The sequence below is a fragment of the Eleutherodactylus coqui genome, chromosome 9 (assembly GCF_035609145.1).
Source record: "Eleutherodactylus coqui strain aEleCoq1 chromosome 9, aEleCoq1.hap1, whole genome shotgun sequence".
NCBI lineage: Eukaryota > Metazoa > Chordata > Amphibia > Anura > Eleutherodactylidae > Eleutherodactylus > Eleutherodactylus coqui.
In genome coordinates, this window is record NC_089845.1 from 84,422,606 (window position 1) to 84,446,857 (window position 24,252).

The 24,252-nt window shown below is 39.9% G+C and overlaps 1 protein-coding gene across 2 annotated transcripts in view; it reads left to right on the plus strand.

Annotated features, from left to right (window-relative positions):
• The window catches only part of LOC136579229 (desmocollin-2-like), a 36,583-nt gene extending 17,256 nt beyond the window's left edge, over nt 1-19,327 (plus strand). Inside the window, exons 9-16 of one of the 2 annotated variants that reach the window (XM_066579646.1) lie at nt 1,976-2,161; nt 3,852-4,111; nt 5,068-5,210; nt 6,569-6,802; nt 7,179-7,415; nt 10,576-10,697; nt 12,815-12,938; nt 14,238-14,457. In XM_066579646.1, the coding sequence (XP_066435743.1) occupies nt 1,976-2,161; nt 3,852-4,111; nt 5,068-5,210; nt 6,569-6,802; nt 7,179-7,415; nt 10,576-10,697; nt 12,815-12,938; nt 14,238-14,263 (1,332 nt within the window). In that variant the 3' untranslated portion in view covers nt 14,264-14,457. Of the gene's footprint in view, nt 1-1,975; nt 2,162-3,851; nt 4,112-5,067; nt 5,211-6,568; nt 6,803-7,178; nt 7,416-10,575; nt 10,698-12,814; nt 13,067-14,237 lie in introns of both variants that reach the window. The other variant, XM_066579645.1, reaches the window with a different exon arrangement.
• Nucleotides 19,328-24,252: the final 4,925 nt, after the last annotated feature.

Below are 24,252 nucleotides of genomic sequence, written 5' to 3' on the forward strand. Positions count from 1 at the left end.
TTGGAAATCCTTGTATAACCATATTTTATTTACAACAGAACACTTATCAGAAGGTGAAAGCGAGCCATTTTTTTAAAATTCCTTTAATTAATGCATTTTTAAAAAAATTGTTAGCAGTAACACATCTCACAAAAGTTGGAACAGGAGTGTGTCTACCATTGTGTAGCATCCCCTGTCATTTTTACTAGAGTCAGAAGTGACAAATTGCTGGAATTTTTGGAGAGGAATGTTATCCGATTCTTGCTGCTCAGCAGTCCTGGGTCGTCTATGCTGAATTTTTTTTTTGTTTCATAACACGCCAAATGTTTTCTATTGGTGAAAGGTCTGGACTGCAGGAAGACAGTTCAGCCCCCGGACTCTTCTTTGAAGTCATGCTATTGTGATGGATACAGTATGTGGTTTAGCATCCTTACCATAATATGCAAGAGCGTTCCTGAAAGCTTCTCTCTGGATGGGAGCATATGTTGTTGTAAAACCTCTATATACTGCTCAGTATTGATAGTGTATTTCAAGATGTGTAAGCTGTCCATGGCATAGGCACAAATGCAACCCCATACCATCAGAGATGCAAGCTTCTGAACTCGGCGCTAACCAGCTGGATGGCCCCTTTCCTCTAGTCTGCAGGACAAGGTGCCCATGGTTTCTAAAAAGAATTTAAAATCTTGATTCCACTGACCACAGAACAGTTTTCCAGTTTACCCCAGTCCATTTTAAATAAGCTTTGGCCCAGAAAATGCTGCTTCTTTGCATGAAACAGCTTTAGCTTGCATTTGTAGATTGCACAGCGAACGGTGTGTTCACAGATCCTGATTCCTGGAAGTATTCCTGAGCCCATGCAGCAATTTGCATTTCAGAACCTTTCCTGCTTTTAATGCAGTGCCACCTGAGGGCTCGTAGATCTCAAGCATCCAGTATTGACCGTCGGTCTTGTGTATGTAAATTTTTCCGGAATCTTTGAATATCCCACCATTTACAGTACATAATATCAAAAGTGTTTGCAATTTTACACTGAGGAACATTATCAAAAAAACTGAAATAATTTTAGAAAAGTTTTTCAGATTGGTGAACATCTGACCATCTTTGCTTCTGAGAGACTCTGCCTCTCTAACATGCTCTTTAAAGTCACTTGACTGTATAAAATTGCCCCTCCAACTGTTTACATTCACACCACTTTTCTAGCCTTCCGTTATACCTGTCCCAACTTCTGTGTGTTGCTGCCGTCAACTTCTGAACAAGTACATTTTTTTAAAAAATGAAATGGAAAATTTTTACCTTCATTTTTTTGTTCACGGTGGAACAAATATCAGGTTATGAGACTTCCAGGTCATTGCACTCTTTTTTTGTTTTTTTTTGTTTTTTCACTTTTACTTACATTTTATACAGCATTCCAACTTTTTTGGGAATGGAGTTATATAAAAAATTGCCATTCTAACAATTCCCGCTATGTAATTAGAATTGACAAGTGTTCTGCTAATCTTCATAGCTATACCGATCCGTTAAATTCCCCTTGGTCGATGGTGATTAAATAAGAGGAAGACAGAAAATTTGAATGTTACCATGACTGTAAAGGGAGCGTTAGGCATGACTCTGCGTTATGCTTGTTGAGGAATTGTTATTTATGCATAACTTATAAAGCAAGTTTTTTTATCTTCTTTTAAAAGATCTTTACTCAAAATAAAAATAGCTAGCTCCCTGGTTCAAACAGCTGATCCTGTATAGTTGGTGCTCTGTTGTGAGTGAAGTAGGACACTGCTGCATTACGTTTGACCCTGCCTGCATCTAGCCACCAATGTTTTGCAGCCATATTACTCTGGAGTATGAGAATTCATTTGACGCTCTAGAATGCTTCAAAAAGATACACATCTTGTTCGGTTCTGCCTAAGCACTGCAGCTGGTGACTGGATCATCCCATGTTCTGTATTCTGCATTTACGTTTTGTTTGTTTTTTTTTTTTTTTTTTGCTTCCGTCTATCAGTATCGCGTAGATGTAAATGAAAATGAAAGTGGAATGGTCATACTGAGAATTCCTATAGTGGACAATGACATGCGTGAGACGGCAAACTGGAGAGCTGTCTACAGTATCGTCAAAGGAAATGAGTTGGGTTATTTCAACATGACTACTGATTCAAAGACAAATGAGGGCCTTCTTCATGTTCTAAAGGTAGGTAATCCATTTTTGTTCATATCATTGCTTTTTCATTTACAGATTTGCTTCTTACAAATTGCTGTAAATTGGTGGGACATCTCTTGAATAGAATGTGTCACCAAAAAATGACCTGTTATTATGTTAAACATTTTTTGAAAATGTTTGCATTTCTTTGAAATTATTTTTGTTAAAAGAAAAAATTCTGAAATCCTGCAGTATTCACAGCGATCACTGAACCTCTTAATAAACTAACACTTCTGTAAAGCTCACTTTTCTATTATCCTCCCATTATCACAAGCAGGATTATAATGACAGGTAAAGTCCCTTTTAGACACAACGAGAATCGCTCAAAGCCGTCTTGAGCAATCCTTGTTCTGTCTAAATCCAGGTGCAGTTTGGTGCAGTTTTTGTGCACAAGTCGCTGATTGCTGAATTCTAGCATGCTAGAACTGAGTGATCAGCTATTATCAGTGGAGCAGGCTGTTATCAGCCTGCTGCACTGATAAGATTCTCTCTGCCTGTGTCCTGCTGGGAATTCACAGCAGGGACACTGGCAGTCAGAGTGGAGAACATTACAGCTGTTTGAATATACAAAGCAGCTGTATTCTATTAGCGGCTGCAACAGTGTACCGCTCCACTTGCGTATTCTATAGTAGCTAATTTTTTACTATAAAGTATGCAAAGATGATGGCTCAAACTATCAGTGTAAATGGGGCATTAATGCCTATTAATAGATAACAAAGGATTCCGCATTCACAGTAGGTGATGACCACAGCTCGCTCCTCTGTCTTCTTCCACAGTGACACAGTGCATGTCCACAACACTCTTCGATAGATGTCAAGCGATCTCTTCTGTCAATTGGTTCCTATGGTCCATGTGGCTGCTGTACACAAAATAGAATGAAAAATAAAATATCACACAAAACTTAAAAATGGGTTAGAAAAAAGAATGCCTCACTATCTGGTTTTAACTAGTAAAAAAAATAAAAATAGGTCATGCATTTCCTTAAAGCTGGTCTTACACGCAGCTTTTTTTTGGTTCTCCCCAGATGTTTCTTTAAAGGCAATGGACACCTTTTTATATGCTTTTTTTTTTTTTTTTTTTTCTTGGATGGATTTTTGCACAGAAATATCTGCAAATGGAATTAATTTAAAATGTTTACGCTTTTCTCCTACGCTTATAGTATATAGCAGTACACTAAGCAGGAGAACTGAATTTCTTGCAAAATCAGTCTGACTGATTTGAGTACTGCAGCTGAGTGCGATTTATAGCAGGGAAGGAGAGATGTCACATATAAAGAAATGTATGCAGCTGGGAAGGGGGAGCATGTAGTTTTCCTCCAACCTGGGGAGCAGCAGAGAGTCCGTATTGGAATATGAAACGCACCACATACAATGCATTTTGGTATATGGCATTTTTTTCAACATGCTTTGGGTATGGTGAATCTTTTTCTGCTGTTCTTCCTGTAGGCTTCTCTATAGGCTGGAATCAGACATGCAGCTTATGTGACAGGTCTTTTTTTTTTTTTGTATAAGTTGCAGTAATGCTCATACATACATGTTTTAAAGTAACAGGATTATTTATCTGGTGTACGTTATGTTATGAACATGCAGAGCAACAGGAGGGGGTACATCATGTACTAGGTTATTGCGGGATAGTGACATGAAATGTGGGCAGCTGCAATGACAAATTTTCCTCTGTTTAGGGAATAAACTATGAAGAAATCAAACAGTTTTTGTTGCAAGTGTCAGTTGCTAATGAAGTGAAGCTTACAACCGTGTCTGGGACAAAAAGCAGTGGTGTAAGCACTATTCCAGTTACTGTCATCGTAAAAGATGTGGACGAAGGACCAGAGTGTCATCCCGCAATTAAAGAAATACGCACAAAAGAAAATCAGACAATCGGAACTAGTCTTGGAGACTTCCCAGCTACCGACCCTGAAACTAAAAGCAGTTCTGGAATCCGGTACAACATCACCTTTTTGTTCTTTTGATATATTTGTAAGACATGAAGGCAGATTAATTGAGCATTAAATGCCAGAAAACTGGCCTAGAAATGTTGCACATCCTGGAGCACGCCATCTTGTGCACAAAAAAAGTTCGACTTTCTGGTATTTTGCATTAGTCCCTACTAGAAATGAGTGAGCATCAAAATGCTCATGTGCTCGTTACTTGAGCCGAGCTTTTTGTAATGCTAAAAATAGCAAAAAATAAACATGTGGGGAGGCGAGTGTGAAATTTTCTCAACCACCACATGGTGCTCGCTCGAGTAACGAGTACTTTCGGGTATGCTAATACTGGAACGAGCATCAAGCTCGGACGAGCATTCTCGCTCATCTCTTGTCTCTACACTTTAAAAAGAAAAAACATATTGGGTTGGCCTTAGCGCTAGGGGGCATGGCTGCTCACAGCCCATCATATTTATTATACTTTTGCCAGAAACTGGCATAAACTAGAACTCAAATCTACACCAGCTCTTCAATTTCATATCTGGCAAACAGGCGGCTGGAAGCTTGTTCCTCTTTTAATACATTTGGCGCACTTCATGCCAGCACTGCATATAAAAAGGGCAGTCTAAGTAATTCTGCCCCTTAAAGTCTAGTCTTTATAGTTTTAGATTTCTTTTGTCTGGAATATAAAAATTAAAGGGGTGGTACAGGATTAGAAAATCAAGGCTACGTCTTTCAAAAATGTCATTATACCTGTAGATGAGTTCTGTCCGGTATTGCAGCTTGGCTACAATGAAGTGAAGGGGTTGAGCCACAATACCACACACAAGCTGTAGACAGGTGTAGCACTGATTTAAAAGGCAGCCATGTCTTTCTAATCCTGGTCAACCCATTTAACAATGTTCCTTCTCGTAGACTTTTTTTTTTTTTTTTCCTGCTTTGAATGTCATAATGTCCACTTTTTTTACCATAGGTACAGGATTTTGACCGATCAGCTCTCCTTGGTTAACATTAATGCAGATACAGGCCGGATAACCACAGCCAAAGTTTTGGATTATGAGTCAAAAGAAATTCCAAACCATACATACAATGTAACCTATTTGGCAACAGACCAAAGTAAGCCTTTTATTCTTTTTATTAGCCGCCTCTGTTTAGGTGCTTACTTTCAATTATACCAGTTGTGACATCTTTAAAGCATCAAGACTTTATTTCTGCGAATTTGCTTCCAATGGTTCGAAAGTTAAAGGATAAGGTCTAGGTCTGGAATCGTACCCCATTGTTGATAATAGGCAGGGGAAATCTTAGGCCGCCTGCACACGAGCGGGTCGGATCCGGCAGCGAGAATTCTCGCCGCGGGACCCGACCCGAGAGCCTGCAGGGACGAGCGCGTACTCACCCGCGCCTGGCGGCCCTGGCTCTTTCATGTGCCGGCTGCCGCGCAGCCGGCGCATGCGCACACCGGAGTCGGCGGCCGGGTGAGTGCGTGCCCCGCACAAAAATAGGACATGCCGCGGTTTGTTTACCGCGCGAGATTTCGCGCGGCCGTCTGCATAGGAGTGCGTATTGTAATGCACTCCTATGCAAACTTTCAGTGGCGGAAATCCCGCGGCGGGATTTCCGCCCGTGTGCAGGCGGCCTTATGAAGATGGTTTTGATACCACAACAGTTATATACTTCCACATTTTCCAGTTTGGATTTCATCACAATATATTTCATAGTCCTATGTATATTATGCTTATGCTTGTAGAAATGTGTAGAAATGAAGGGGTAATTGTATTCAAAGATATAACTTCAATAAAAATGTTTAGTTTAAAAAAAAAAAAAAAAAAAAGGTTTTCTGAGATGTGAAACCAAAAAAGCGCAGGGAGCACATAAAGGTGGAAAATAAAAAAGTCATACTCCCTATGCAGTGCTGCTGATCTGATCCCAGAATTGATTGCCGCAGTCATGTGCCACTCCTGTGATCACTCACAAATCACAGGCCTTAGCAGTTACATCCATCCATGTACAGGTGCCTGCTTAGGATTATGATTTGACTAATAGCATGTGACTGCTGCAGTTGCCTCTGGGATCTAGGTCATGCATTGGATGCATCACATGACCAAAATCACTTTTTTTTTTTTTCTTTGCAAGAATTTTAATTTAGAAATGTAAGTTTTTGCTTGATTTCCACTGTTGCTCACTAATCTTGATAACATTATGCTAATACTGTGACGTTCAACCTCCAGTGTTCTCCTATGGCAGATAAGGTGGAGTGACAATGCGCCTGTATGTCCATTACATGATCCGGATAGATTTTCATTAAAAAAACAAAACAGATTCGCACTGACTAACAGCAAGCAGAGAGCTTTAAAATTGTTCAAAATTGATAAAGACTTTTTCATACACAGAAGACGTTGAGCAAGTGTGGCTATAATGTGTATCCAGTTCTCAATACGTGGATAATCTTAATTTTTAATTTCCCTTATAACTAGGTGGAAAGTCTGGTACTTGCACACTGGTAATTATTATTGAGGATGTGAGTGACAACACCCCAAATATACCAAGAAGTGAACTAAATTTCTATTATTGCCAAACTGACAAAAGATCTGTAATAATTACAATACAAGATGATGATGCCATACCCGGTAACAGCAATTACATTTTTGCCTTGGATCTCGGTAGAGATCCAACTGCCGCATCAAGGTGGAACATTGTTTCTCAGAACGGTATGTACGGTGGTTATGTTTTATACAATTTATGCGTTTACGAATAAAAACACATTACGGCTTAGTTCCTCTAGCGCTACCTCTTCATACCGTTGATAAAATGTTTTACATTTCTTGCTGAATAGCCTGTGACTGAATGCTTTTGACTAACCCAACTTATAGACTGTTATGCCAACATGTATCGATGACCATATTCCCAGTGGGATATTTTTTGCTGTCTCTGAGTTCTGAACGCCAGGTATGGCAAATGACTTAAAATATTTGTCACCATAAAATGTTCTACTTGGTTTGAGAGAATTTCGTTCCTTAGCCCAAAACTTACCATACTGGTAGAGTTAAGAATTGACCTTTTATTCATACATTTATCTTTCTGTAGGCAAGAGTGCACAGATAGAAGAAAACGGCAATAGCCTTCCAGTTGGAATTTATACGATTCTACTGAAGCTAATTGATCAGCTGGGTCGGATCTTTCCAAAGGACATTACTGTGAGAAAGTGTAATTGTGCAGATGGCCGCACTTGCAGCGACACGCGTTCAAGTACAAACGTGTCTCTTGGAGGTCTGGCTATTCTCGTGATGATCCTGTCAGCGATTCTGTTTGCTTTTCTTCTTTGTAAGTCCATATTGTTGTCTAATCGATGAAGTTGAATATGGAATAAAAGGGGCTCTGCCCTTTGTATGGAGACAAGATTGAACTCAATAAAAATAGAAGCACAAGAATAGCTAAAGCAGTTTTCCAGGTAAAAATGATCAATACTTGATCGCCTGGAGTAAGCCGCTCAGGATAATGGCAGATCAGCTGATGGGTCACTCGCTGACTGCGTCACAGCCCACAGGGGAATGGAGTGGAAGCTGCTGGTTTGACCCATCTAGTGGCTGTTGCTTGTAACTGCAGGCATAGCTTCTGCTCCGTTCCTTGTCTGTTGTAGCGCTGAGAGCAGGCGCCCAATTAGCTGATCAACTGGGATCCAGCATTTGGGACCCCAGCCGATCAACTATTGATGACCTTTCGTAATGATATATCCCAGGAAAACACCTATACATTTTTATTTAGATATATACAGGCAGAGATATATTACTGTGTGTGTATAGATATGGATGGAAATGCAGATGATGAGAATATATACATATTTTTTAATCATCATAATTCTTATTTTTTTCATATTTTTAACTTGTATATTCTATTGTCTATATATAAATTGGTGAACGAGCATCTTTTCTGAGCTAGTGTTGAATGCATTCAAAGAGATACTTGTAGAGGAACAACAACAATTGTCAGGATATGACTCATTAACTTCTATGGGAGAGTGTTCTTGGCATGTTCTGTGACATGTACAGAGTTCATTATGCAGGGAGGGGAAGAGGTGACTTGTGTCCATCACTTATTGTAAATGGTGGATCCTGTCCTATCTATGTATGGAGGTTACTTAATAATCTTTATATAGCGCCAACTTATTCTGCAGCGCTTACAAAACGGGGGGACAAAACCAAAACCACAGTTACATGTAGTAATCAATTGAAGGAAACAGAAGTGAGGGTCCGGCTCCAACGAGCTTACATACTACAAGTAATGGGGCGATGCAGAAGGTAAAGGGGCTGGAGATGTGTAAGGTATGAAGAGGTGTAGAGTGTGTGTAAACACTTTGCCTATTTCGGTTATATATAATAAAATACATATATAGAGTAATCACGCGCACGCGCACACGCACGCGCGCACGCGCACGCACGCACACACGCACGCACGCACGCACACACGCACGCACACACGCACGCACACACGCACGCGCACGCACACGCACACGCACACACACACACACACGCACACACACACGTTAGCCGACACTTGACCCTTTAGCTCACTCATATTGCAATCTGACTTTCTGCATGCTACTAGGGGATATGGTGATTGAGCCTGCCCTGCAGTATTGCATATTTGACTTTTTTCAAGCTGTGTGTTTGTTTTTTCATATAAAAATTAAAATATATAATTATAGTGGTATCGCTGTACTCTGTCAGTGTTATTCATGTACAACCATAAGGCCTCATGTCCACAGCTGTGACTGACTCTGCCAGCGGAATATCGCAGCGGAGTCAGTCATGGCGCACCCCCCCTTCCCCCCTCCCCCAAAGACACCATGCTCAACTCTCTGGATCTGCCGTGCGTGTCCCGCCTGTTGAGGCAGCGCAGTACAGCGCATGATGTGCTGGCAGTGCGGGATAATCCGGTGGGCAGTAATGTGTAATCACGTGATACTTTCGCTGTGCACACAGAGAAAGGTGATGGCTGGCTTCCATTGACTACAGTGCATGACGACAACTTGGCCTTACCAGTGGTCCAAATCCAGTGCAACCCAGTATAACATTAACCCCTTAATGACGCGGCCCTTTTTTCCCTTTCTGTTTCACCCCCCCCCCCCTCTTTTAAAAAAAATCATAAATCCTTTATCCATCCACGTCGCTGTGTGAAGGCTTGTTTTTTGTGGGACGAGTTGTATTTTTAAATGGTGCCATTTACTGTACCATATAATGTACTGAAAAACTTTTACAAAGTGGAGTAAAATGAAAAAAAAAATGACACTCCACCGTTCAGTGCGTTTTGTTTTTACAGCGCACAAACTGCAACAAAAACGACATGAAAACTTTATTCTATGGGCAGTACGATTGCTACGATACCAGACTTGTATTTTTAATTTTTTTTTTTTAAATTCAAAGACATTTACTTTTTTTTTCAATTATTTTCTGCGGTCATCTTGTGCGCGCGATAACTTTTTTTATTTTTCCGTCGGCTTAGTTGAGCGAGGGGTCATTTTTTGTGGGATGTCCTGTAGTTTCCGTTACTACTAATTCGGAATACATACGGCTTTTTGATCGCTTTTTATTGTGATTTTTTTTTTTTTTCCTGGGAAACAAGGTGACCGAAAGTGCATTTCTGGTGTTCTTTTTTTGCTTCGGGTGACATTCACAGTGTGCGGTAAATAATGGGGTGCTTTGATAGATCAGACTTTTATAGAGGCGGCGATACCAAATGTGTATTTTTATTTTATGATTTAGATTTTTTAATTACAGATATGGCAAAAGGGGGTGATTTAAAACTTTTTTTTATTACTTTTTTTTTTTTTTTTTTAAACGAAAAAGCTTTATTGATTTTTTTTTTTTTTTTTTTTACTTTTAAGTCCCCCTGGGGGACTACAATATGCAATGCTTTGATTGATCCTGCAGTATGACGTAATGCTATGGCATTACGTCAGGCTGCCTATCAGAATGCAGTATATCAAGCCACCCCACGGGGTCCCAAGGCAGCCCTGGGGCCTTTCAGAAGGCCCCCGGCTGCCATGACACCTGCACGGCTCCCCCAATCTCTCCGCTGGGGGGCTGTACGGCACCCCCGAACATTTTCCGTGAGATTTAAAATGCCGCTGTCAGAATTGATAGCGGCATTTTAAAGGGTTATTGCCCGCAGGTGTCAGCTGTAATGAACAGCTGACACCCGCGTTGTATGAAGAGAGGTCGCCCCGTGACCTCTCTTCATACATACCCCAACGCTCCAGGACGTAAATGTACGGCCTGGAGCGGGAAGGGGTTAAATTGTGCTAAACGATTTGTCAGTTATGTTTCAGAACCAAATATTGCTGTTGCCAGGTAATGGTCTGAGCAGCGGAAGCAATCTGCAGATATCTTGCGCCTGCCTTTTACAGACCACTGTCTACTTTTAATATCAATGTTATTGCTATGCTCTCTGTGGATGATAAACTGATGTTTGCTTTGTCCAATAGGTTTATTAATTGCCTGCCTGTGTGGATCTGGAGCAGCTAAATCTAAAGCTGGATTCCCTGATGATGGAGCTCTAGGAAACTTGCTTGTAAACAACACTGAAGCACCTGGAGTAGATGTTATGGTGAGCGCATGAACCTTTTTGGTACAAGTTGAGTTCATATACAGCGGTGCTTGAAATTTGTTAAGCCTTCAGAATTTTCCAGATTTCTGCATATATTTGACTAAAAACTACATCAGATTTTCACACAAGTCCTAAAAATAGATGGAGAACCAAATCAAACAAACGAATCAAAAATGTTAGTCTTGGTCATTTATTTATTGAGAAAAATGATCCAGTATCACCTGTCTGAGAGTTGCAAAAGTATGTGAACCTATGCTTTCATTATCTGATATGCCCCTTTCCCCTCTGTGCAACAATAACTCCATTTAAACGTTTCCAGTAGTTGATTAGTCCTGCACATTAGTTTGGAATTTTAGCCCTTTCCTCCATACAAAACCGCTTCAACTCTGTTAGGTTGGTGGGTTTCCTCCCATGATCTGCTGGCTTCATGTCCTTCCACAGCATTTCTATAGGATTAAGGTGACAATTTTGAGTTGGCCGTTCCAATACTTTAATTTCATTCTTCTTTTAACACTTTTTTTGTACAATGACTTGTGTGCTTTGGGTCGTTGTCTTGCTGCATGACCCATGTTCTCTTGATATTTGGCTCACGGACCATGTCCTGGCATTTTTCGTTACAATTTGCTGGGGGTATTCAGAATTCATTGTTCCATCAGTGATGTCAAGCCAGTCTTGCCCAGATGCAGCAAAACAAGCCCAAACAATACTACCACTATGGTGTTTCACAGATGGTATGATGTTTTTATGCTGTAATGCAGTGTTTTGCCTTTGCAAACATAATGCTCATCATTTAAGCTAAAAAGCTCTATTTTGGTATCATGCATCCATAAACCATTGTTCCTGGTTTGTCCAGGTGATCTTTAGCAAACTACAGATGGGCAGCAATGTTTTTGCTTTTTTCTTGCAATATTGCTATAATCACCATTGTTGGTCAGTGTCTTCATGACTGTGGACTCATGAACATTAGCTAATGTGAGAGGCCGTTAGTTGCTTCAGATGTTACCTCGAGTTCCTTTGTGATCTTGCAGACTATTCTACACCTTGCTTTTGACATTATCTTTGTTGGTAGACTACTCCTGGGGAGGGTTGTAATGGTCTGTCATTTCCCCCATTTGTACATAGTCTGTCTGACTGTGGATTGCAGGAGTGTAAACTCTTTAGAGATGGTGTTCTAACCTTTTCCAGCCTGATGAACTTCAGGAACTCTTCTTCTGAGGTCCTCAGAAATCACCTTTATTTTGTATCATGATACACTTCCACAAATGTGCTATAAAGATAAGACTTTGCTAGATCCCTGTTCTTCACATAGAACAGGTTGCCCACTCACACCTGATTATCATCCCACTGACTGAAAACACCTGACTCTAATTTCACCTTCAAATTATCTGCTAATCCTGAAGGTTCGTTTTTTCAACTCGCAGACATATCGGATCATTTTCCTCATTAAAGAAATTACCAAGTCTAGTATTTTTGACCCATTGGTTTTATTTGGTTTGCTTTATCTACTTTTAGGACTTGTGTGAAAATCTGATGTAGCTTTACATCAAATATAAGCAGAAATATGGGAAATTCTGGAGGGTTCACAAACTTTCAAGGACCACTGCAGTCTATGGAATGGTGGTGCTTATCTTCATGCCTTAAAAATTAAATGCAATTTTATGAATAAAGGTTATTTTACAAGGGTCAAAGACTGGGCACAAATCTTACTATGAACTTTTGTTTACCTGATCATTGAATATGCCAGCAATCAGCCGATGAGCAAGCAAATACTCTTTCGACAGCTGATGAAATCTTATGCGGAAATAAAAGGCTCACTTCTCTGCAACCATCTTCCTGTGTAATACGGTCTCCTATAAATGACAGTATTAAGCATTGAATGGGCTATATTCAGCCGTTAGGTCTTTAAGAATCCAAAATAAAATCCATTGTGTGGTTTTTGTTTTTGCTTTTTTCTCTTAACTAGAATATGATAAATATTTGCACACCTCAGCCTAGCAATACAGATATTAATTGGAAAGCCAAAGGTATAGCCCTAGAAAAGATTTTGAGTGGCGTCTAAATTGTTAAACTACTCACCAGAGGATGCTTGATTACTAAATGATTTCTTTTTCTTATAGGAAGGTAATATCCCTACGATTATAACGCCTGCCTCTCCTGTTGGCCGTCAACCACCTGGTTCACATGAAAGTGGACAAAGTAATGGGATTACTCAGCAGACTTTGACAAAGACCACCATGACAGGTAGGCATTCAGAATTAACTGGTGGTGGACGACCATTCCCGTCTACTAGAGAAGTACATCACCTGACTGAAGCAAGCAGACACACCTATGGAGAATGGCACACATTTGTGAACACTCGTCTTGGAGATGTGAGTATCTTGTATGTGTAGGTTATTCTGTACGGGAAGAATTTATTCCCTTGTGTCAAAAAATAGCAATTTTGGTGCAAGCAGCCTACATTACATTTAAGTGGGTGGAGCATAGCGACAAAGGGCATAACCGTTTCGCCCTTTTACACTTATAATTTACACCAGAAAACTGGCATACATTATAAGCCAGTTTATTGTTGGTATAGATTTTTTTTTCCTTTGGCACACTTATGGCCTAAGAGATTAGGATGTCATGGACTTCTTAATATATTAAACGTGTCTTCCAACGATGGGCATCCTATTAGGACTAGTGTACGAAACGCAGGTCTTAATGGATGGGCCCCTATGTGTGTATCTATTGTGTGTTGAAGTATTTGTGGTACTATGGAGGATGGAATTAAGATTTAAAGGCTCTATTCACATCTTCTTTTGGAGGTGTCTTTTTAAGGAACCCATCTACAAAAAGGGGAAGGGGGTGAGGAAACCTGCTTGAGCGAACACAAACTGAGGCAAACCAAGAGCCCTAAAAACCCCATTGAAATTAAGTGGTTTTCTGGGCAAAAACTATTGATGACCTATCCTCAGGATAGACCATCAGTAGTTAATCACCAGGATTGAACATGGAAGTGTAAAAACCGCTTGCTCTCCCACAGATTTCAGTGGTAGTAAAACCAGCTAGGACACTTCTTTGTCATTTCTTGTGACAACCTCCGGCCACATTACACTGACAGTTTTGTTTATTGTGTCTGACCTAACTTCTTGGGCAACACTGACACTATATGGTATGTCCCCAATTTCATACACTGCCATACAGGTCCTATTTTTTTTCTTTTTTTTTTTTTTATTCCATGTGAATCTAACAAGAAAAAAAATGGTGTGGTCTGTTGGTTGGATGCCACATCTACAGTGATTCTAGGAGACAATATAGCCATTTATGTGGCACGCCGAAGCAACATGCCTCTGTGTACTGCTCTATGCTTTGTCTTTTAACAGACCTGCTGACAGTGAGGTCTCTTACATTGACAAACCATAGGCTGAACATTCAGGATGATTCGCATTTATCAGTTTTAAAAAAAAGTGTTTTTAATCCAATCAACATGGAAAACCTTGTAATTTCATTAATTTAGCTGTCTTTAAAATATATTACAATTTGTTTAATCTCCATTGGCAGAAATTATACATGTGCGGACAAGATGAAGAGCACCAACGTGGTGAGGATTATGTAGTGCCATACACCTATGAGGGGAAAGGATCTATGGCTGGATCTGTGGGCTGCTGCAGTGAACTTCGAGGAGAAGAAGACAGACTGGACTTTTTAAATCATTTAGAGCCTAAATTCAGAACATTAGCAGAAGTCTGTGCAAAAAAATAAATGCACATCTTGTCCAGAAGCAGGAATTCTTAACATTTTTACCCAGGTTTTAATTCTCAGAACGTCTTAAAATTGAAGTCACCTATAATGAATATATAACCATTTGTGTTCCCAACAACTTGTCTAATTCAGTCTTCAGGGAAATCTCTTCCAACTAGTGTTTTTTTAACATTTTCCTTTGAAATCTTGCTGCAATATGACACTTTATATTGGCTTAACCATTGTCCTCAAAATTCAAAACGGGGAAATACATTCTGAATGCAAAACTTTGTATATTTTTTAAGTTTCATATATTTTTTTTTTTTAAGGGTAGACTAGTTCTCAAGATGGGTGATGTAAAAAGTGTATATTGCATTTTGTATTTTTTAAGCAAATTATTTTTAATGTCTGTCAAACATTATTTGATTAGTCAAATACAAAATTCAATTCAACTCACTATTTTTTTTTGTGTAGCTTCCAGCTTACAATTACTGCTTATGCATTTAGAGGAAGAGTAGGGTTTTCTGACTTGCATCACCTAATATCAATTTGGGTACTTTTCTTATGAAGATACTGCACTATATCAGATTATTCAACAAATCGGTGAAATTTTAGGTTAACTAAACCTGAAATGATGATAAACTGCTCCTAAATATTTGAACTAACCAACTTGAGCTGTGGTACAATTAAGCACAAACTATTTTGTTATATTTATATTTCTATGTAGCAGACATGTACTTGAGCGCTTGCGTGCTATTATTGTGTATGTTAAAGAAAACAGGCAAACGCCCATCGATAGCCATTAACCGTAAACTGGGTAACAGGGTTTCTCGGTTCATTGTGCTTACATGTTCCTTTCAAGCCTCTCAGTTATGGTGCTTGTAGGATAGGAAACCTAAAGTCCGGGGATGTACCCTCTTTTTTTTTTTTTTTTTTTTTTTTACTTGCCCTGCTTCCCTGTTACTTGCGGTCGGTCGGTCAGTCTGTTAGCGTGACTCTTCTTCAGTCATTGAACACGGACATCTACTTTTCTCTACGGGAGTGTTAGTGTACTGACTGAAGAACAGACTCGCACTCCTAGGCTTCATCTTTCAGGGATGACTGCACCATAACTTATATGATGTGACAGGTTCTCTTTTACATGCAGCTCATGGGCTCAAGTATAAAATCTGTAAAGGGGTATTCCAGTGATTCAAAGTGAAAGTTAAGTTTGCAATATAATGTTATAACGTTTATTACGAAGTGGCAGAGATATTACTTTATCGGTGGTCTCCTCCCTCCTACTTAGTGTTTCATTCGCATCCAGTGATTATGACCTGTACGCTCTGCTGGTTTACTGGTCATGCATGCTTAGTGGCTTTAAATTCAGTTTGCACAGTCATTTGTCAGTAACGGGCACTGGGGCATTGTGGGAGGTGTAGTTTTTGAACTGCTCGGCAGCCATTTTAAAAATCAGGAAATTTGAAGCTGGCTGGAATGCAGTGGTGGTACTAAAGAAGGTACTAAAGTACAGTATGACGATTTAGATGAATATTTGGAATAATGGCAATAAGTGGAAATGGTAGGAAAACTTTGAAAATGGTTCCTTGTCTCAGGAATACCCCTTTAACAGAACCTCCCAACTGGCAGACAGTATTGACAGTGCTAGTCTTCTCTTATGGGGCAGACGACCTGTTGGGCTACCTCATGGCCCTGGTATTGACTGCGATTCGGCACCTGACAGCTACATATTTAGTTTCAGTAGTCTATTATATGTGGTGCTCACGTGAAGTTATGTGACACTATAGATTACTGTGACTTAGTTCAAATTCAAACATTCTGTTCTGTCTGAACATGTCATTCATCTATTGTATTTTTATTTCCTCCAATGTAAATTGCACTGGTATTATTTAAATAGTTTAATTTGTGTTGTGTATGTTCAGTATACAACTTTTGTGGAGTTAAGATTTGTGAAAGTTTTATGTCTAAGCTAGATTGTACGCTTCATGCATTGCACTTGCTGAAGTAGGAAAGTGTACAGTGCCGCCTTTTACAGTTTTTTTTTTTTTTTTTTTTTTTCTCGTTGCTTGCAAAGTTTACTTTTGTAGATGCAAACCGAATTTAAATCATCACTTACAATACAAAATATACAGTGTTAAAATATTTTTTGAAAAATATGCTTTTTAATAATTTCTATACATAGATTGCCATGTAAGAAAATACTGCATAATGTATATGGATTGGCTCCAGACCGTTTAGTACTTAAAGAGGCTCTGCCACTAGAGTTGAGCGAACGTACTTTGCCGAGCTTGATGTTCGTTCGAGTATTAGCATACTCGATGGTGCTTGTTATTCGAACGAGCATCACGCCGTGTTCGAGTGATAGTCACACTGATTGCAGTGAGGGTCTGCTGTGCAGTAGTTCTTGAGAAATTTGGCTATTATCAGTAGCATAGGGGACTACTTAAAGTAGTACTGGATATCAATGAGATGCAGAATGGCTACACCCACCCGGCTCTTCAACTACTGATTGATAGCTGTCAGCCTATTACAGCCAATCATTCACTGGAGGGTGTAGTGGGTGTGGCCAGCCTGCAGCTCATGAATATGCAGGACTACTGTGTCTGGGTGCTACTAATAAAATGTAATTTTTTTTTTCAAACTACTGCATGCATCTACACAGCAGACATATCGCTGTAATCAATGTGACAGGTAGGACTGCAGATAAAGGGAGTTCCCGCATTTAATGTAAATAAGTTATTGCTGTATAAGGAAAATTTTACTCAACCTTCTATTATGCTTGAGTTTCATAACCTCAATCGTTTTAAGATGTCTGCTGGCTGTTAATTCAGAAGCTCATAAACAGACCAACTACTTCTCACAACCTAGTAGTGGACATAACGGCATCCATCCAAGCTAAATACATCAACGGCTAAAAGAATCAATGTCTATTCTGCACATTGCAATCCTATAAACCCTGCCTCATGAACAAAAGGCAGGTTTTACCTTTTCAGATGCCAAGACCCATTTTAGCTATGAGCAGGATTAGGTTTGTACAGGTTTTCAGTCTCTGCTGTAGGTGAATGAAAATCGTAACTTACATCCAACCACAGTTCTTGAAAATGGTGAGGAATTGAAGCACACATTTACATATAAACTCTCTCTTTTTTTTAAATTTTTTTTTTTAAGACCATGTACAGAGTTGTTTTAGGACTAGGTTACACCATAGACCTTCAGATGTAGTTCTGTTACCTCTGCTTTTCAACATCAACCAGTGGGACAAGCTACAGCAGTTTCAGATAGTCCTGGATAGAAAGGCATCAACTTTCTTTACATGCTCTTCTAAGGATGCCTGCACACGAGCGGCTTGGATTCCGCATGTAGTATCTGGCCCTGGCAGCAGCGGCATCTGCACGTACCTGCTTGCTTTTCCTCTTCTCTGTACTGTAAATCGTTGGACATGATATATTTTTTTTAAACTCCTATTTTTCCTGCATCATTGCCCTGTGATGATGCAGAATCCGCAACCTTTCCACAATGTCCATTGCGGAGGGGTCGCTGATCAAACGGCTTCCATTGACGGCAATGGAAGCCATCCACGCGGAATTCGCACAAAAATGGAGGATGCTGCGATTTTTCATCTACGAGCGGAAACCGCAATTGGTTTCTGCTCGTGTCCTTGAAGGATCACTTTTCCATAGCATGCTATGGGCAGTATTTGCTGCGTAATCCGGAGCAGGCGCCCGCCTCCACAATGCAAATCCGCCCGTGTGCATGAGGCCTATCAGTTAGTTATATTGTAACAAAGTATGCTATGAAGCCTGCCTAATGAGCTAGCATGGCAAATGTCAAGTATTGACTCTGTCTGCCACCTGATCTTTGTCTGTACTAGCCTAAACAGTCCTGCTATTTCTTAATAGGAACCACCTATGAATACCATAAGTGGTTATGGTCCTAATAGGACAGCTCCCGAGGAGTCCAAGGATGTACTTGCCCGTCTCACCTCTCGTATGCTGTCATTTATGGAAGTCTGTGAGTGAACAGTGCAGTGAACTCCTCTTTGCAGGCGGTGTGTGTACACTCCCAGTAACCTTTTGTAGTAGTGTGCTTGCACAGCCTAAACACACGAGTCCATTGCACTGTTCATGTGCCGACCTCCACGGGTGACCATGTAGGAGCAGGGAGCCAGGTAAGTATAAGAAGTACGCCCCCAGATTTCTCAGGACCTCCCCTATAAGCACTATAACTTAGTTTATGGTGCTCATAGGCTTCCTTTTAAGTGTTTTATCGTATATTAATAATCTAAAAGAGGATTTCCACCCAAAACTAAAAATCAACCATTTCTGTGTGTTTAATCATATTTATTTTAATCTGAGATTTTCTACTGAGTTGCAGTGGCCATTTTTGCAAAAATGATGACAAAGTACAGCTAGAATGGTTGTCACTTAGAATTATGGACTTTGAACTATCGAAAGTGTATCAGAAAATTTTCATGTGCTTTCCCAATAGCAAATTCCCTTGGTATTCCACAATGTTATGGTTTTAACAACAGTTTCTGAAAAGATATTTCAAAATGGCAACCAATATGGCTGCACTCCTGTTAGTTTTACAAAATATGGCTGCCATAACAAAACTAAGAATGGAAAAGTATATTACCAAATTATGGGAACGATGGCCTTCAGATGTACTAGTAAATGTTTGTGTTTTTTGGGGGGAAATATCTTTTAAGAATTATTTTTTTGTCATTAGAAATTATACCATTACTAAATGCTGCTCCTGGTAACTGTTTCATGGAATCAAATTTTTTGAAGAGAACAATATTTTTTTAATATGCAATTGTGTTTAAAAAATGAAATTCCTAAAATGCTTAGAAAATGTTTTTCATGTCATGCAGTTGGGCAGTATTTTGAAATAAAAACTAAATGATAGAATTGTGTTTTGGTTTTTCTTTCATTTTAAATTCTATTCCATTAGGCTCTTCAGGAACAAATCTGTCCTCTAGTTATAAAGGCCCCATACACATAAAGTTGGGATCACATGACTGTCGGTATAGCATATTCTGTGTGTGGGTTTTGTGCGCAGAATACGCTGTACTAATCTACCATAGGCAGTCATGTTGCCACTCATACGAATTTCATGAAAAATGCATGCAAGAAAAATCTCAGCATATTTGACGATGATGAGTGGAACAGGTTGCCACGGGAGGTAACCTTGTATGTTAGGCTGAATGAAAACAAAATCCATCTAGTTGAGCCGGTTTCAACCCCTTCCTTGTTGGTCCAGAAGAAGGCAATTCCTTCCTGACTCCATAATGGCAACCAGAGTAATCGCTGGATCAACATTTGAGATTATTAACCCCACTGGTTACTTAATGCCTATATCCTGTAAGATCATAGCGTTTTAGAAAGACCTATAGTCCCCTTTTAAATTCCTCTCTGGATTTTGCCATCACCACGTCGTCAGGCAGAGTTCCACAGTCTCACTGCTCTCACAGTAAAGAACTACCTTCTAGGTGGTGAGTTCCCCTTCCATGGAAATTTTCAAACAGAGGCTGGACAAACATCTGTCTGGGATATTTTAGTGAATCCTGCATTGAGAAGGGGGTTGGACCAGATGAACCTGGAGGCAGCTTCCAACTCTACCATTCTATGATTCTATCTTGGTGCGTATTAAGGCCCTTTTTCACGCAACAATTATCGCTTGAACTGCCGAAACAACTTAACGAATTAAGGACTTTTTTTTTTTTTTTTGCATAAAATCTATATGTGTAAATGTAAAGATAAATGCTTGAAATCATCTCTATCTCCCTCATCAGTTAAACTAAACTCCAGTATTGTTTAGTTAGTTTAGGTGGGCGTGTGTTTATGTGAGGAAAACTCTGTCCAGGAGGATTTTAATTAAGTGTGAAGAAAATTCATTACCTTTCCAAGCACAATAAGTACCACTCCCCTTAGGTCTTTCAGCCACTCAAAGACTAAACCAATGCCATTCAAATGGAACAAATAATGAACTGCTGTCTGAAACTAAAAGATAAGTGAACGAATAGTCCACGACTGCCACGTTTACACATGATTATCGCTTGCTTTCAGCCATTTGAACCAATTTTGAGCGCGATAATCGTTGAGTGTAAATGGACATTTATGTGTGCAAACACTCCAAGATGGTGCATGATGATTAGCATCACACATCAAATTACGGCTGGCTGAGTCTGGCCTAAGAGTTTAGTCATCTGAACCTGCCAATAACTGCTATCTGGATGCAGCTTACCTACCTAAGCACATGTACGTTTGGCCAAGCTAAACATTCCTGTAATGTGAGGGAGCCAGTGGAAATGGCTATCGAAAGGATGATTGCTTGACAGTTGTTGGTGTATGGACACCTAAAGCCTGTGGAAAAGGTGTGTTGGGTTTTAATAAGTGAGATGTAAGAGTAAAAGCTTTGTAACTTTTTATATTTATCAACATCAAAACTAATGAAGGAGAAATTCCAATTTCTAGCCATAGCAACCACTAGATCAGTGAAAGAAATGCAGAAAAGGCATAGCTCGCAGAAAAGAAGCCCAAAATGCACCATCCGATAAACTGCTGGGCAGGCTCAATCACCATAAAACCTTCGTAGAAAGTAGAAGGCCAAATTGCAACATGAGTATGTGGTCATATAGGGCAATCCACTGCTTTGACAGTAGGGGTTGTAATCCTGTATGGTGTGTCGCATTTATCTATGGCTGACATCTTTGGTATCAGTTCAGATGTGCAGACTATGTTTGTTAGCAGTCACCCTCCCCCTACCTGGGCTGAGTTGAGCTGGGTGGCTGTATACTAGTCTGTACTGAACATTTAGCTTGCTCATGTTGCAATTTGGCCTCCTGCATTCTACTAAGGTTTAATGGTAATTGAGCTTACCCTGCGGTTTATCTTTTTTTTTTTTTTTCCTTCCCCCTCACCTATGTGATTTTAGTGAATGAAATGCAATGAATAATGACCTGAATTAAAGTAAAAAATGCAAAAAAAGGCCAAGTACTTACTATGGTATAAGAAATGCACTGTATCCCTCGGCATGTAGACAGCCAAACCGCTATAGGAAGAGCACAGGTGCAAGTTACTGATAAACAACCACTTGCACATCCTCCCCATACAGAAGTGGTGACTGGCGAGCAACATATTTGCACATAAGTAAAAGTGTGTAAAAAGAAATATATAGACAGGGTATCGGGCCACACAGTACGTGTAGTGCACAATGCAGAGTACACAGCCTATTAGTGATGCCATATTTCAAACCAGCAGGCTGCACTGCATCCCAAGAGGGAACTACACTGGCACTGACATCCTAAGCTCCCCCAGCATTCAAAGCCGCACTGCATGTAAAAAAATTATGTATCAATAATTCTCGATAGATGTTAAGTATTAGTTAATATTTTGGCCAAAATACACAAGCTCAAGAGCCCCGTCAAGGCTCCTCGTCCACTTGTAAGTCCCTACACAAAGATGAGCTAGTATAGGAACTCGCTACTGAGGTAAAAGGTGCATTTCCTGCACACCCTTATGTCACACAATAGTAATTAAAGTATTTTTGTGTGTCTTTTGTTTTGCCTATGTTTTTTTTTTAATTCATTTTTTTGTATCTCTAACTTGTGTTTAGGGCTTGTGAGTGGCTGACTCATCAGTGTCCAGCACATGTGTAAGCTGCTCCTCTATTTTGCATTCTGGCTGTCTGCATGTTTGGGGTTACATGGTTTATATGCCTGCCCTCTTGCATCAGTTTATTAGTAAGCATATAGCCACCTTCTGTGACTTCTTTTATCTGCTTGTATATTCCCCTTCTATAATTGGGACAAATGCAACCAGTAACCTCCTCAATTAAAGCTACCACCAGAGACCAAAGACTGTCTACTGTTGGGCATTACCACCATATATGATCGATGCTGCCATGGTCTAAACAGCCCTGAAAGATACCAATGGATGCAATATTATGTAATTTAGAGATGAGCGAACGTACTCGGTAAGGGGGATTTCGCAATCGAGCACTGCGATTTTCAAGTACTTCACTACTCGGGTGAAAAGTACTCGGGTGCGCCGGGGGCAGGGGGAGGCGCGGGGGTAGCAGTGGGGAACAGGGGGGAGCCCTCTCTCTCTCTCTCTCTCCCTCTCCCCCCCCCCCCCACTCCCCTCTGCAACCCCCCGGCGCACCCGAGTACTTTTCATCCGAGTAGTGAAGTACTCGAAAATCGCGGTGCTCGATTGCGAAATTGCCCTTACCGAGTACGTTCGCTCATCTCTATATGTAATCTAACCGGTTCAAAATGGTCTCTGTGCAGGATCTTTAACACCATCTTTGTCAAGGATACCTGCCAACTACCTTTTAGAAAGTATTTCACAATGTGCCCGCCCCCTCTGCAAAGAAAGAATACAGTGATTATCCTTTTCCCATTGTTAAATGAATGGTAATTTATCATCAGAAGATGAAATGTTAATAACACCCTTAAGTATCAATTACAAGCCTACTTCTTACGATGTGTAAATGGCAATGGATACTAATATGGTGTAAGAAATTGTTCCCTATGGTGCATTAGAGAATTAAGAAATAAAAATAAATACCTGTTGGATTCGAAAGCCCTCAAAAGTGGGGTGGCAAAAACGTATAAAGGCTGTTGAAAAGAGTGGTTTCCAAATTAGGAAGTAGTGTAGTCTTTTAAGGCCCTCCCTACGCCACGATGCAAAGTCACATAACCCTGGACCTGGCGGAAACATTGGGTTAGCTAATAGCAAGATAGCTGGGGACATTATAGACTGTAATTAAACCTTGCAGCTCTCCATAGCTTCAGTGAATAAAGAATGAGTAGAGCAGAAGAAGGTAAAAGAGTTGTCACTGGATTCATAGTCCACATCAGCCTTAAGATGAATAAGGGGCAACCAGGTCAGACTCAAGTTATACACAATGTAGAAAATTAGACGGTGGTGAATCCAGATAAAGCTAAAAATTCTGCTTTTGTAGGGCATTAAGGTCATTTAGTAGAATATAGATAAGCAATGTGTGATAGAGAGTAGTTGAGGTAGTATCTTTTTTTCACTGCATTCTCCCAATCTATGACATGACATGGAAAATTTGTCTAGAACATTAAATGGGTTGGGAAGAGAAGTAAGAGGTCATCTGTAAACAAACTAACTTTGTACATGCTCTCTCCTACAGTTACACCTATGATCTCCGAGCATTGTCTGATAAGGATTGTGAGAGGTTCCATCAGGACAGCAAAAATTGCAGGTGAAAGCGGATATCCTTGTCTAGTATCCCTTTCTATAAAAATAGGTTTTGGGTTGGTGGAGGAAAGTTTAAAATATACTACTGGGGAAGAATAAAGAATCCTAAGAGAGTTAAAAAAAAGGCCCTGAAAACCCATTTTAGTTTAGTAGGGTAAACATATATGCCCAAGACATGCTATTGAAGGCCATTTCAATATCAAGTGCTAGTAGGGAAGTAGGTGTGGAGGTTGTATTGGCCCATTGGATAATGTCAAGTACCTTTTGGATGTCGTCAGAACCTTGTAAAATAAAATAATGTCTAAATGAAATCTAGTACCCTTGACAACTTTGTAAAGATATAGAGAAGAATTGCTTGGTGAGCAATAGTAAGCTTAGGCAATTTAGTTTTCATCATGCATTGTAGTTTTCAATATTCACTCTTCGTATTAGAGGTAATGCTAATTCATTAACATCTTATGAAAGCTTTATGAGCAGACCAGATCAGACCCAGATCAGTATCCACAGAGCTTGTCTTTGAAATAATTAGAGAGCTGTTCAGTGATTTGCTGTTGCACCATTGAGTTGGTAAGAAGAGATCAATTTAGTCTCCACATAAACAG